The following is a 13,206-nucleotide window of genomic DNA, read 5'->3' as shown; positions in this document are numbered from 1 at the left end:
CAGGACCGGAAGTCGCCGCGCGGGGGCGGAGTCGAAGTGCGCGGGGGCGGGGCTTGCCCAGAGCGACTGGGGCGGCTGCGGACCGCTGCGTGGGCAGGGGACAGAGATGGCCGGCCGGCAAGGGGAAAGGCTGCCCGGGCGAGAAGCGCAAGTAGTCACAAGTTTACCAGGAGGGTGGTCGTCTGATTACGCTGATCTTTTCAGCAAGGGTCCGAGTTCACTCGACAAAGTAGGGGCATCACGCGGGGAGAGCATGCGCCAAGGTGGAACAGTTAAGGTGGTGGTTTAGGAGGGCGGGGCCCGCTCTGTGGGGTATGTGCGGTCAGCGATGAGTCGTCAGGACGTGAGGAGCCTTGAACGCCAAACCAAGAGCTGGGCTTTATCCTGCAAACAAGGAAGGGACAGTGGAGGAAAAGCGGTGCCTTAGACCTGTTGGAGAAAAAGACCTCTCAATGACTGAACTGGGCTAGGAGACACAAGAACCTCTCAGCTAGAGCCCTGGAAACGAACAGGACTTGAAGAGGTGACATGGGAGTCCAGAGGAAGCCAGATGAAATATGAAGAATCTGATAATGGAGGTAGCAGTGTAGCACCCCAACAGCAGCATCTCGGCCCCAGGCTTCCTCCTCCAGAGCACCCATCACCCATCCCTTCTCTCAGCACCTCAGTGAGAGCTGCGCACCCACTGTATGCTCCAGATTTTCAGCCCTCTAAGGGTATAATTGGGGGCAGACTGGGCAGGGGGAGTGCTGCTGCTGCCCAAGAAAAATCTTGAGTGAAGTTATATAAAGTGTGTCCCTGTGCTTCCATGGCTTCCCTTGGGTCTGGGGGTTCTAATAGCAACATCCCACCACTGCTGGTGTCCTGGGCCTGATAAATCCCTTGTGCAAATTTGCCCAGTCCTCCGGGGGGGTGGGGGAGGGGGAGGCTTTGGGGTAGCATACAGAGCAGGGTACAGAGCACTTGAGAGGCAGAGCCACAGATCGGGCCAGGGAGGAGGTGAGGGGACAGAAGGGTCTGGGACCAGAAGAACCATGTCTCAGGGCTGCTGCCAAACACACTTTTCCAGGGCTGCACCTTTGGGCCAGGCCCTGTGCCTGCTAAAGCACTTAGAGGCTCTAGCCAGGCCTGAGCAGGGAGTGCTGGCACCACAGGCTTCATGGGGCTCAGCCTCCACTCCTCCCAGAGTGCCCCTTCTCCACTCAGGCCAGACCCCACCAGCCTGGGGAGCATCTCCCTCCTTCTAGCGTAAGCTGCAGGGCACTGGGAAGCCCTGTGTACCCACACATAACACAGCTGTCCTCACTCCTGCCCAGGGTGATGCCAAGTGGTCCTCCCAGGCTCCCCTGGGCAGGAACCATGATCCACAGGGATGTATTCTCAAGGCGTGGCCCCAAGAGGTATCCAGTAAACCCCTATGGCCAGAAGGCCTTCCCTTCCATGCACACCCACCCAGGGGCACTGCCTGAGTGCCCCAGGGGACGAAGTGACCTCCTCCTCTGGAAAACTTCCAAAGGATCTGGACCCAGAGGCCCAGAAGAGGGGGAGAAAGACAAACGTGCTTCCAGGAAGTTCTCTCAGGCCAGGGAGGTCCAGCTGTCCCAGGGCCACTGAGGTGCAGACTGAGTGCACAATGAGGACCCACTGTTGACCAGCACCAAGGAGGGAAGGAAAATGGCCTCCAGGACCTGGGGAGCCTGCTAGGGCCCTGCAGCAGCCTGTGGGAAAATTCCTCGAGTCAACTGTATCTGTCTTTTATTTATGAGTTTTCCTCCAGGAAGCCTTCCCAGACCACCATCAAAGTCCTACTAGCTGCTTGGTCTTGAACCCTGGGCAGGACCCACCCCTTCTTGGCAGCTCATCTTGGACCAATCACTCCTCTGTTAAATGGGAGCCTGAGATCTGGGTGGGATAAAGTAAGTGTGTGTCATAAGCCCTTCCACGGACTTTTCTTTCCAGCTCTAGGGGGGTGCCCAGGGCAGCCCAGGGGTGAGGAATGGGGCCTGGGTGGCCGCCGCAGCCCCCACTGGAATCTCCCCTGCCCTTTCCCTCCCTTCCAGATTAACCGAAACCTGCTAATTGTGGCTGCCCTCAGCACGCTCCCCTCCCCCATCGCGTATTTCTGCCTCCCCTCCCCTCCCCCTTCCATCCGAATGATAAAGGGCTTGGCCCGCCAGCCCCCGCCTGGCCTCAGGTCCCAGCTCTGCCTCCCCACACTACCACACTACCCCGTGCCCGGCACCCACTGCCCGGCTGGGCCCCTGCCCACGTTTCCTGCTTCCCCTGCATGGGGCCCTGCAGCAACCCCCGCCTGGGGCTCCCCGAGGGGGATTCGCCCTCCCAGCCCCCCAAAAGGAGGAAGAAGAGATACCTGCGGCATGACAAGCCCCCCTACACCTACTTGGCCATGATCGCCCTTGTGATCCAGGCTGCACCCTCCCGCAGGCTGAAGCTGGCCCAGGTGAGAGGACCCCCGCCCGCTCTCCCTCGCACTCGGTGATCGGACCTGTGCCCCTACGCGTCCTCCAATGACCTGAGGCTCAGGCTCCGGCCTCCACCCCGACCTGGCTGTCCCCAGCCATACCAGGGGGGGCCAGTCCAAGCCTGGGCACCCAGGGAGAGAGCTAAGGTACTCGGGCAGACCCCTTCCTGGCGAGGCAGGACACACTGTGGCGAAGGGAAGGGCAGCGTTGCCCCCGCCCGCGCGCCCGGGCTCACGGCGCCCACCGCCCACCCGATGGTTTCAGATCATCCGTCAGGTCCAGGCCGCGTTCCCCTTCTTCAGGGACGATTACGAAGGCTGGAAAGACTCCATCCGCCACAACCTCTCCTCCAACCGGTGCTTCCGCAAGGTGGGGCAGGGCGAGGGTCAGAGCCTGGGAGCGGGACGGCGGCGGAAATCCTGATATCCGGGGTCGTGCGGCCCCACCCAAGCCTGCTCCCCTCCCCCACCAGGTGCCCAAGGATCCCGCGAAGCCCCAGGCCAAGGGCAACTTCTGGGCGGTCGATGTGAGCCTGATCCCGGCCGAGGCGCTGCGGCTGCAGAACACGGCCCTGTGCCGGCGCTGGCAGAGCAGGGGCGCGAGGGGAGCCTTCGCCAAGGACCTCGGCCCCTACGTGCTGCACGGCCGGCCCTACCAGCCGCCCAGTCCCCAGTCGCCGCCCTGCGAGGACTTCAGCATCAAGTCTCTGCTAGGGGGCTCCGGGGAGGGGACGCCGCGGAGCAGCCCCAGTCGGTCAGGCTCAGAGCGCTCAGGGGAGGGAGAGGTACCTGCTGCACTCCCGCCCTCTGAGAAGCCTCTGTGGCCCGTCTGCCCCCGCCCAAGACCCCTCAGGGCAGAGGGGAAGACTTCCCAGGGGGAAAACAGCAGGCCCTCCGTCCTGTCCCCTGAGCCCAGGGCCTGGCCTCTCCACTTACTGCAGGGCACCCCAGACCCCGGGGTTCTCTCTGGTGGAGGTCACAGGGCCTCGCTGTGGGGGCAGCTGCCCACCTCCTACTTGCCCATTTACACTCCCAACGTGGTGATGCCTTTGGCCCCACTGCCACCCACCTCCTGCCCCCGGTGCCCACCCTCCACCAGCACAGGCTATTGGGGAGTGGCCCCGGAAACCCATGGCCCCACAAGGCTGCTCTGGGATCTAGATGCTCTCTTCCAGGGGGTGCCACCCAACAAAAGTATCTATGATGTTTGGGTTAGCCACCCCCGAGACCTGGCTACCCCCACCCCAGGCTGGCTGCTCTCCTGGTATGGCCTGTGATGCTCCCAGGGCAGGGGCTGCTTTCCTCTGCCACCCTTAGGCTTGTTGAGGAGAAACCAAGGTCTGTGTGACTGGCAGCCTGAGACAGAGGCACCAGCCACGCTGAGAGTCCACATGTTTATTGGCTGCCCCAGAAGAGCTATGGCCCAGCAGGGCATCACCCGGCCCTGGTGGTTAGTCGAGCCTCTCCTACCCCTAGAGGCAAGGCTGGATGGAGCAGGGCTCTACCTGGAGTAGCCCTTCCTTTCCCCTTCCTGGCCCCACCTTCTCCAACTCTCCTTCCATCTATCAATCCATCCATCCATCCATCACCAGCTGTCACCTCCCCTCCCTGGCTTGGGCTGGGGGAGGGAAAACCTAATGGGGCTCCAGCCTAAAGCCCTGTCCTCCCTCAGCTGTTGCCTGGGAAAGAGGAAGCACCTTTGGGGGGAAGGGGATCGAGAATGGAGACTACTTGGCTTTGGTGATTGTGGTGGGGAGGTAAGAGTAAAGGAATAGACATTTCAATCCAAGTCTAATGTGGTGATGGGATAGTGACTCTGGTGACCACTTGGCCGCGGTCTGCATCTGCGGCCCTGGGATCCCCTGCTGTGCGCTGCGATAACAGCAGATGGTGATAAGGGGGCGGGGGAGGTGTGATCATTACCCCAGGCAGAGCACTCCTCCAGGGTGGGAGAGGAGGGTGGACTCTGGCGGGGGGGGCATCGGTCCCCAGAGATCAAGGAAGTCATGAGGGAATAGGGATTTTGCTGCCTCTGCCCGCAGAGATGTGACCCAGGCTCCTTGGGCAGGACTAGGAAGGCAGGTCCTCCGGCGGTGCCAGGGCCGAGCTGGAGCCGCTGTCTAAGCCGGGGCTTGGAGGGCTGCCGGGCGACGTCGTGGGGGTGCAGGGGGTCCCGGAGAGTGGTGTGTCGGTGCTCAAGGAGGAGGGTGTCCCGGAGCGGGGAGCCCTGCGGGGCCTGGCCGGCCCCAACTCCACTCGGCTCACACGCTCGGCGAACTTGAGCGAGCACACGGTCTCGCCGAGATCCTCGGGCCGCGTGGAGATCTGCGGGTAGCAGCGCTGGTAGGCATGCCCTGGTGGGTGGCGCCTGGCATGCAAATCACACCCCCGCAGGCCGTCCCGCCCACCTGCAGCAGCAGCACCGCCGTGGCGCCTGGGCCCAGCGCCGGCTGCAGTAGGCGTGTGAGCTGCGAGTCGCGGAAGGGCACGTGGGGCCGGCGGGCCCGCAGCGCGGCCATCACGCCTCCCAGCGCCAGCAGCGAGCGGTTGATGGTCCGAGCCTCCCGTAGACGCTGGGCGCCGTCGCGGTCTTCCTGCGATGTGCCGGCCGCCCCCGCCTTCCAGGCGCGCTCGGACCCCGCCAGGTCGACGAGGTGCAGCGTGCCTGCAGGGGCGAGCGAGCCGGGCGTGGACGGAGGCCCGGCGTGGGTGCAGCAAGGCCCCCGCAGGGCTCAGGCGCCGAGGTACCTGCGGTGCCAGGACCGCGCGATGGGGACGCTGTGCGCAGTGTCAGCGTGACCAGGGCGTGCGAGCGAGAGCTGCGCTGGTTCATGGCTGTGGCGGCGGTGGCCCGGTTGCTCCTCCCCAGGCTCAGCATCTGCAGGACGGGCGGACAAGGGCTGGCCTGCGGCGGGGCCCGCGCCCCCGGTGCGGGTAAGGGCGGGGGCTTGGAGAGCTGCGGGGCCCCACTGGGCAGCCTCACCTGGTGCAGAGACTCCAGGCTGGGCACGTCCCAGTGGGTGAGGCCAGCCACCTGGACTCCCCCCTGGCCTGCTGGGCCCTGCCTCACTGCCAGGCGCTGGGGAGGCCCTGGGGCAAGGAGGTCCCTGGTGAGAAAGGGCAGGGCTCCGTTGGGGGGCCTGGGGGTGGAGACAGAAGGGGTTGGGGCTGGGGGCAAGGCGGGAGGCACCAGGTGCCCCTGACCTGACAGCCTCGTTGTAGATCTCCACCATGCTGAGGGTCACGCGGTGCTGCCCGCCTGTGCCCATCTCCCGAAACAGTGACTGCAGTGCCCTAGGAGCGATGCCGGGGTCCTCAGGCGGGCCCTGGGGATAGCGTGGGTGCCTCAGCAAGCTCACACTCCAGCCCCTGGCTCCAGAGCTCCCCAACTGCACCCTTTCCCACCTCCATGCTGTAGGTCTTCCCTGTCCCTGTCTGACCGTAGGTGAAAATGCAGACACTGTAGCCCCCGAGGCAGGACAGCACAGCAGACTCCAGTTCCCTGAAGACCTAGGGGTGCAAGGGGTTTGGAAGGGCCCTAAGCCTGGGGCAAGATGTGACCATAACTTGATTCTCCTGGGAGGAGACTGGCTTTAGGGGAACGTGGGGGAAGCGAGGATCTCCCAACCAACAGAGGAGGCTCCCTGGACAAGGTGGCATTTGCAAGAATTTGCCAGCCAAGAGGGAAGGAACATGACAAATAGCAGGAACAGAGTAATACGGTCCTGACGACTGACTGCTTGGGAGACTTGGGGGTGTAGCAGTCAAGGGTCCAGACCCTGGGCTCAACGGCCAGGTTCAAACCCTAGGTGGGATTGGAGGCAAATCACTCATCTTTTCCTCTGCAAGATGGGGACTGTAGCGGCACCTGTTGTGAGGATTAAGTGAGAACGTGGAAAGAGGGCTAGTGCAGCACGTGGCATGTGAAAGATGAACCCAGAGGGCCCATGGCTGGGGGGTGGCAGCAGCCAGGATCCTGAAGCCGGGCCCTGGGCGGGTGCAGAGAGACAAGTGAAGGGGACATGGAGCTGGGACTTGGCATCCTGCTGGCAGCTGGACACCAGCAGCAGCCTCCTGAGCAATGACATGGTCAGCTTCCATGCCCAGAAGGCATCTGGTAACTGAGTGGGGAGCCAGTGCTGTCTGAAATGTTGACTGCCAGACGCTAGAGCAGAACCCAGAACAGCCAGTGAGGTGGCTCAGACTCCATGGCTAGAAAGGAGCCCTGTGGGTGCTCCTGCAGAGGCGGGGCACACAAGTGAGGGGGCTCAGCGCCAGATGCCTTTAACTCTCCTCCAGAACCGAGGGCCCTGTCCACCCGGAAGACAGTGCACAAAGGGGCCCCTGAGGGCTGCAGATGGCTTGGAGGCTGAAGACAGGGTAGGGGTGGTGTGGGGTAAATGGACGTAGGTGGCAAACAGCTGTGGTGCCCCAAATAGTGAAGAGGGAGCCCTGGCCACCTGCCAGGCACTCTCATCACCGTCTGTCCCTATGAGGCCACCACAGTCTGATGTCTGACAGCTCTGCCTCTCACCTCGCCCTCCCGGCTCTCAGCCTCGTTCCTGAGCTACTGGGAAGCTCCAGCGGCACAGGGTGTGTGCATCGGAGAGGGTGTGTGGGGAGCAAGGTGGCATGCGCTGGGACTTTAGCCTCTGCTTTCCAGCTCCCTGGGTCTGGCAGGAAAGGGGAGGAGGGCAGGATCTGAGCAGGGCATTGGGAGAACCCTAGTGCTGGAAGCTCACCTGTGCTCCACACTCCCCCAACCACAAAGCAAGGAGGGGTACCCTCCTCAGAGTGGGCCAAGCTGAATGCTGGGCCAGGGAAGTGGACAGCCAGGGAAGCCTGGGGGACGGAGGTACCTGGGTGCAGCAGGGCCACAGCTGTGCCCTGCAGCCCCGTGGGACTGTCACCTCACGCATGCTCTCCTGGCACAAAGTTACTTTTGAAAATGTTAATCTTCCTTTAAGCCATAATCTGTCTTCCCCAGCCTGCAAGAGCTTGGTGGGCAGATGCAAAGGAAAAACCCTGGGAGGAAAGCAGGTGCCCAGCTAGGATGCCGGCCCTGCTCCCAAGCCCCCTGGCTCCCCTCCCTTCCTTGCTGGAGTCCAACCACCCTCTCTCCTAAGAGGGCGGACAGACAGGAGCCTCCTCAGGACTCCAGGGGATCTGAGAGACAGTCGACACAGATCCAAGGGTGGAGCATCACCTCCTCCTGGCTGGCGTGTGGAGGGAAGACCCAGTCTAGGCGGAAGCGACGCTGGTGCCCTCGATAGCAGGTAGTAACAGTGCCACCTGGGCCGGGCTCTAGGCTCACCAGGCTGGAGGGTGTCCCTGGCCTCAGGCGACACAGCACACGGATGTTTCCTGGGGTGGAGATCAGGTCCAGGCGCTGCCTCCTGGGTCCTGAAGTGTGAAGAGCCTCCACGTCCCCAGCCTCTGCCACTCCAGCCCTTTGCTCCCCAGACCTGCTGTACCTTTGAGCTCCAGCAGCCGCCCTGGGCATCCAGGGAGAGGCCCCTGCGGCGCCTCCGCGAGTTGAGTCCCAGCCCCATCAGCTGACAGTGCCCCCAGAGCCCAGGAAACCTGGGGGAACAGAGATGTGAGGGAAGGGCTGGCACAGAGAGGGGAGGCAGTGGAAACAGCTGGGGGATACGGTGCTGAGGGCAGGATCTACTACGAGGCCCAGCTGCAGTGATCTACTGCTTTCTGTGGCTTCAGGCCCCGGGGGCAGGAGGGATCTCTCAGTGACCTGGGATGGAGCTCAGGGACCTGAAGAGAATGCTGGCTCCTGGCAACCCTGTGAGAGATCCACTGTCACCCCAGTCTGCACAGGACACAGTCACTCTGGCTCCAGAGCCCCTAGTCTCCATCAGAGCAGATAACACCCTGGGACTGGAAAGGAGGCAGGGACAGGGGCTCCCCAAGGGAAGGCCAGTGAAAAGGCTGCCAGAGAGCAAGCACGAGGGAGGGAGCAAATGGTCCTGACCTGTCCCTGGGCTTCGCTCAGAGAACCCTGGCAGCTCTGGGTAAAGGTGCTGACGAGTCCCCGGAGGTCCCCACAGCCCTGACGCAAGCTGGCCATGCGAGCACGTAGTCCTGTGGGGGAGGCCGTGGTGAGGGGAGGCCAGACCCCACACCTCGCCATGCGCTCCACAGCCCCGGAGCTTACCTGCCAGCTGCCCTCGCATCTGCTGCAGCTCCCTCCTGCAGTTCTGCTCAGTCTCCTGCTGGAGCTGCCGGAGGGCCCCCTGAAGGCCCTGCAGCTGCACCTCCTGCACCCCTAGCTGCCCCCACCCAACCCCACCCCTGTCACTGAGGAAGCAGGCACTTACCAGGCTCTGCCTCAGACACCCCCTTCCCAGCGCCCCAGACTTCCCAGCCCCTGGACCCCGTGCCCACCTGGACTCGGAGGGCTTCCGTGGTGTCCTGGGCTTCTTGAAGCCGCCCCCGGAGCTCCAGCAGGGCTTCTGCCTTCTCCTGCAAGGGGAGTGGGAGCCAGTCAAACTGTGGAGGCAGGAGGCAACTGGGGGGTGCACTCCAGCTGCCCCATTTTACGGATGAGAAAGTTAAGAGAGGGTTGTAAAGCTGGTCACACATCCGTGCCTCCCAATTCCATGCAAGGGTCCATTCCCCAAGTCCTTCTGCTCCCCTGGGGTCAGCCACTGGGAGGAGCCTTGGAGTGAAGTGAGGGGATTCTCAAGTCCCCCCCCGCCCCTTTTTAAAAAATATTTATTAGGGTGTGTGGGGTCTTCATTTGCAGCATTCAAACTCTTAGTGAGACACGTGGGATCTAATTCCCTGCCCAGGGATGGAAATGGGCCTCCTGCATGGGGAGTGCAGAGGCTCAGCCCTGGGAGCACCAAGAAGGTCCCAGCATCTGTCTCCTGAACAGGGCTACCATGCACTTGCTGCCCACAGTCTGGGCCTGAAGGGTCAGAGGGGGAGTCCTGAGAAAGCACGGGCAGTGGTGCTAGAGACCAGGTGTGCGGGAGCCCCAGGCTGCAGCGATGGTCACAGCTGAGAAGCAGGATACCTGGGGGGCCCTGGTGTGGGGGGCAGGGCCCCAGTGCAGCAAGAGGTCCCGAGTAAGGCTCAAGCTCTGTTTCAGGGCTTTGTTCTCCAGAGTCAGATGCTGAACCCTTTTCTCTGAGTCTGTTGCTCCCTGGGAGAGAAGGAAGCCCTCAGGACTCCCCTGGAGGCTGGGACCCTCTGTGGGCCTTTGTCCAGCCCCCATCCAGCAGCCTCACCACTCCCAGGCGCAGCTGGCCCAGCTCCTCCTCCTGATGTTCCAGCTGCTGCTTCAGCTCTTCCAGCTGGAAAGGAGGGAGGGGCACCGGGTGGAACACCTTCTTCCAGTCCCCTCCCAGACTCCCAGGCCCTTCCCAGACGCCCAGGCCCCAGCTGCTCTGGACTCCTCACCTGTCCAAGGATGAGCTGTTCCAGCCGCTGCCAAGCCCTCTGGTCCTCTTCCAGCTGAGGAGGCTGCTGCCCCTGGGCCTCGCCCCTTGGTGAAAGGGAAGGGCTTTCTTCTTGCAATGGGGATCCTGGGGTGGGGTGGACCCAGTTAGAACAGAAGAGCCCTGTGGCCTGAAAGGGGGCACCTCACATCTGGCCGCACGGGTTCTGGGGGGCATCAACCCCTGGATAGAGTCCCTCTTCAGCTCACTACTCCTTACGCACCAGCAGGAGGAGGGTGCTGCACCCCTGAGACAGGCTGCATCCCCTGGGACAGGGCCTGCCTGCCCCTGGGACTTCGAATCCATGCCAGGAGAGCCAAGAGTTGACCAGTCACCGTCAACAGTGGGGGAACATCACCGGGCTAGGAAAGAAACAGATATCAAAGTGGAGAAGAATGGGGGCCGGGTGGAGGGAAAACAGGAATGGATGGTGGTCAGAGGACCTGCGGAGACAGAACAGGTTGCTGGAGGAGTTTCAACTGCTCACCTTGCTCAGGTCGGGAGGAGTCCCAAAGCTCTCTTCCGCCCCCAGCTGGACTGACAGGAACTCGGCAAGACGCACGAGAGCCTCTTCCAGAGAGACCTCAGCCGGACAGCGCTCGGCTCCCCCTCCCGACCCATCCTCGGCCTCCGAAGAGCCTGCGAAGCCAGGGAGCAGGATGGAGGCGCGCTGGGTCTTGTGTCGGACGCTAGGCCACCAGCTGGCGCCTGCCAGGTCCCTCCCTGCATCTCTCAGTAGTGTTCCCGATGCACCAACAGTACCTACCGACCAGGCCGGTCAGCTCGGTCCACAGCTCTGCGGTTGGCTGGTCGGCGCGGCGGCGACTCCCGGGCTTACAGCGGGCGCTCTAGGGAGGCAGCAGGGGAGAGGCCCTGAGGAGAGGCCAGGCAGCCCGTGGGGTCCCTGCCTCTGGGGACTGAGCCCGGGGGCTGGCGCCGGGCTGTCAGCCTCCAACACCAGAGAAGGGATCTTCGGCACGGGCCCTCTCCCGCGTCAGCGCCCTGGGACCTGAGAACCGTTCTCGGGAAGAGGGTAGCCGGCCGAGCTGAGCGCTCCCCCACTCACCTGGGCCGGGTTTTCAGCGTCGGCGGCCGCCGCGGCCCCGCCATCCCTACGGAAGAGGCTGTAGAAGATGTAGATGAGCAGCGAGTAGAAGGCGTACATGGGAGCGCGGGGCGGCAGAGGGCCCGGCTTCACGCCGCCCCGCGTCCCCGCGCCGACACCGTGCCCGCCCGCCGCAGAGCCCGCGCGCATGCTCCGGCGGCCGCCCCCTCGGCGCAGCCCCGCACCCTCTTCCAGCATCCCTACCACTCCTCCGCGAAGGACCACGCGCGGCGTCAACCCTCAGGCTGCTACCCGCAGGCGTCCAACCTCCCTACCAGCGAAGCCCCTGCTCGGCCCCTCCCCTCAAGGCCCGTCCTCTGCCCTGTCCAGGCCCCGCCCCCGCCCTTCCTTAGCCCCGCCCCCGAAGGTCCCACCCCGCCCCTGCCCCTTCCTCAGCCCCCTCCCCTCACCGCCCCTTCTTCAGCCCCTCCCCTCACCGCCGCTTCCTCAGCCCCTCCTCTCACCGCCCCTCCCCGCCCCTTCCTTCAACCCCACCTTACCGGCCCTCACTTCACTGCTCCTTCCTCGAGCCCCTTCCCTCCCCCCAAACCAAGGACTTGCGCGTCCCTTCCCAAGCTGAGACCCACTTCCTCCCAGCCCCGCCCTTCTCTCATGTCCATCTGGCCCCATCTCTCCCCGGGGCCAGACTCCATGGCCCCGCCCCCCCCAACCGCTCTAGCCGCCGCTCTTCTCGTTGGTCGGCGCTCGGTCGCCGCAGGCCGGGCGCGAGAGGCGGAGCAGCAGCCCGAGGGCGGTGCGGTGGGCTGGTCTGGGCCTCCAGCTCGCCGCTGCGTCTTGGTCGCGCGGCTCAGCGGCCTGAGGGCTGGGCTGTCGCTCATTCCCGACCGGGTTCCGAGGACGGCGCCTCCCAGAGCGCAGGGCCCTGCACCCTGGCTTGGGTTCCAGGACGCCAGAGATAACGCCCACCCAGCCCCGGCTCCTCACCGCATTTTCCCTTCCCGGCCGATTTAGGCCCTTCTTCCCCAAGGTTGTGGCGTCAGGGCTCCCTCGAGTTTCGGATGAGCTTATAACTCAGAAATGGGACTCTGGAACCTGGGAGTCCTGAAGAGACACCCTTAGGGCTCCCCGTTGCCGGCTTCTACATTCTTCTCCAAAGTTGAGGATCCCTTTCCTGTCCCCTTAAACTCACTACCGCCTGAGGTGTCATGGCCCCCAGGCCAGGGGGCGAGTGGAGCTCCGCCCTGTCCCACCTGGCGCTGGGAGCAGTGTCTCTGCACGCAGCCCTGAGCACTGCCCAGGTGAGTACATTGGGGCAGGGCAGGGGCGTAGCCTATTCCCAAATTCCTAGAGGGTGGTGGGAGGTAAGTGTGTGGGCCAGGCTTCTGTGAGACCCCCAGACCCTCCCCTGCTTAAAGGGAAGTCCTGACCTCTTTTACCCACATTTCCCTTCCCTGTGTTGACAGGCAAATCGAGGGGCCGCTGCTGGTTTCTTGCTCCAGGCCCTGGCCGCTGCCACCATGCTGGCTTCAGGGCTGGGCACAGATGAAGACTGTCTTGCTGGAGCCTGGGTGGCCACTGTCATTGGCCTGCCCCTTCTGGCCTTCGACTTCCACTGGGTGAATGGGGACTGCTCCTCCGCCAACCTGCTTCTGGGAGGAGGCATGGTGCTGGCAGTGGCTGGCGACCACCTTGGTGCTGAGGGCCGCTCTGTGGCTGGTCAGGCAGTGGTGCTGGTGGTCGCAGTGACTATCCTCATTGTGGCCGTTTTCACAACCAACTCTTATGGAATGTGGGGGGGTGTGATGCTGGGTGCTGCAGGTCTTCTGAGCCGGCTGGAGGAGGACAGACTGCTGCTGCTGCTGCCAAAGGAGGACATCTGTCGCTGGGCCCTGGCAGGGGGCAGCTGGGCCTACCACCGGGCCCTGCACACACAGCGCCTACAGTGGGAGTGATGGCTGGAGACTGCAAGGCGAGGCTTCTGCCCAGCTACCACCTTCTTGCGAGTGATAAACTCTCCTTCCTAATGCCAGCTTTCTGCAGATTGACTGTCTCCCTCTCTGGCTCAGTGTGAGGACTTGCCCAAAACAAAAATGAGGGGGACCGGGTCCCAGGCACGTTCTCAGGCTTGATTTTGGGCAGGCCATGGTTGTGGATCCAGAGAGAGGCTTGGTCTCCAATAAACCTTAGGGATTTAGCAGGAA

At 63.4% G+C, this 13,206-nt stretch overlaps 3 protein-coding genes across 27 annotated transcripts in view; 2 read left to right on the top strand and 1 right to left on the bottom strand.

Moving 5' to 3' along the window:
- Nucleotides 1–4,266, top strand: part of FOXH1 (forkhead box H1) — a 4,834-nt gene extending 568 nt beyond the window's left edge. Inside the window, exons 1-4 of one of the 13 annotated variants that reach the window (XM_043484414.1) lie at nucleotides 64–229; nucleotides 1,778–2,461; nucleotides 2,748–2,852; nucleotides 2,956–4,266. In XM_043484414.1, coding sequence (XP_043340349.1) covers nucleotides 2,288–2,461; nucleotides 2,748–2,852; nucleotides 2,956–3,759 — 1,083 coding nt within the window. In that variant the 5' untranslated portion in view covers nucleotides 64–229; nucleotides 1,778–2,287 and the 3' untranslated portion in view covers nucleotides 3,760–4,266. Of the gene's footprint in view, nucleotides 1–63; nucleotides 2,853–2,955 lie in introns of those variants that run through there. The other 12 variants (XM_043484411.1, XM_043484410.1, XM_043484409.1 and 9 more) reach the window with 12 other exon arrangements.
- Nucleotides 3,863–11,675, bottom strand: KIFC2 (kinesin family member C2). Of its 13 annotated transcripts, none has more exons than XM_043484260.1 (18): nucleotides 11,006–11,242; nucleotides 10,706–10,787; nucleotides 10,427–10,578; nucleotides 10,163–10,301; nucleotides 9,902–10,026; nucleotides 9,730–9,795; nucleotides 9,516–9,644; nucleotides 8,882–8,959; nucleotides 8,652–8,766; nucleotides 8,469–8,578; nucleotides 7,957–8,065; nucleotides 7,689–7,846; nucleotides 5,888–5,992; nucleotides 5,687–5,808; nucleotides 5,466–5,589; nucleotides 5,231–5,360; nucleotides 4,891–5,147; nucleotides 3,863–4,807 (listed from the first exon to the last, which is right to left on the bottom strand). In XM_043484260.1, the coding sequence occupies exons 1-18, from the start codon at nucleotides 11,240–11,242 to the stop codon at nucleotides 4,553–4,555; spliced, it is 2,493 nt and encodes an 830-aa protein (XP_043340195.1). In that variant the 3' UTR covers nucleotides 3,863–4,552. The 13 variants fall into 13 exon arrangements, with proteins under 13 accessions (XP_043340195.1, XP_043340192.1, XP_043340189.1 ...); XM_043484257.1 differs by having other exon boundaries at nucleotides 5,466–5,572; XM_043484254.1 differs by having other exon boundaries at nucleotides 5,466–5,808.
- LOC122451467 (cysteine and histidine-rich protein 1-like) lies at nucleotides 11,595–13,206 on the top strand. Its single transcript, XM_043484448.1, has 2 exons — nucleotides 11,595–12,303; nucleotides 12,469–13,206. Exons 1-2 carry the CDS (start codon nucleotides 12,211–12,213, stop codon nucleotides 12,955–12,957), a joined length of 582 nt encoding a protein of 193 aa, XP_043340383.1. The 5' UTR covers nucleotides 11,595–12,210; the 3' UTR covers nucleotides 12,958–13,206.

The sequence above is a fragment of the Cervus canadensis genome, chromosome 12 (assembly GCF_019320065.1).
Source record: "Cervus canadensis isolate Bull #8, Minnesota chromosome 12, ASM1932006v1, whole genome shotgun sequence".
In the NCBI taxonomy this organism is placed as follows: Eukaryota; Metazoa; Chordata; class Mammalia; order Artiodactyla; family Cervidae; genus Cervus; species Cervus canadensis.
This window is presented reverse-complemented; position numbering and strand designations above follow the sequence as displayed.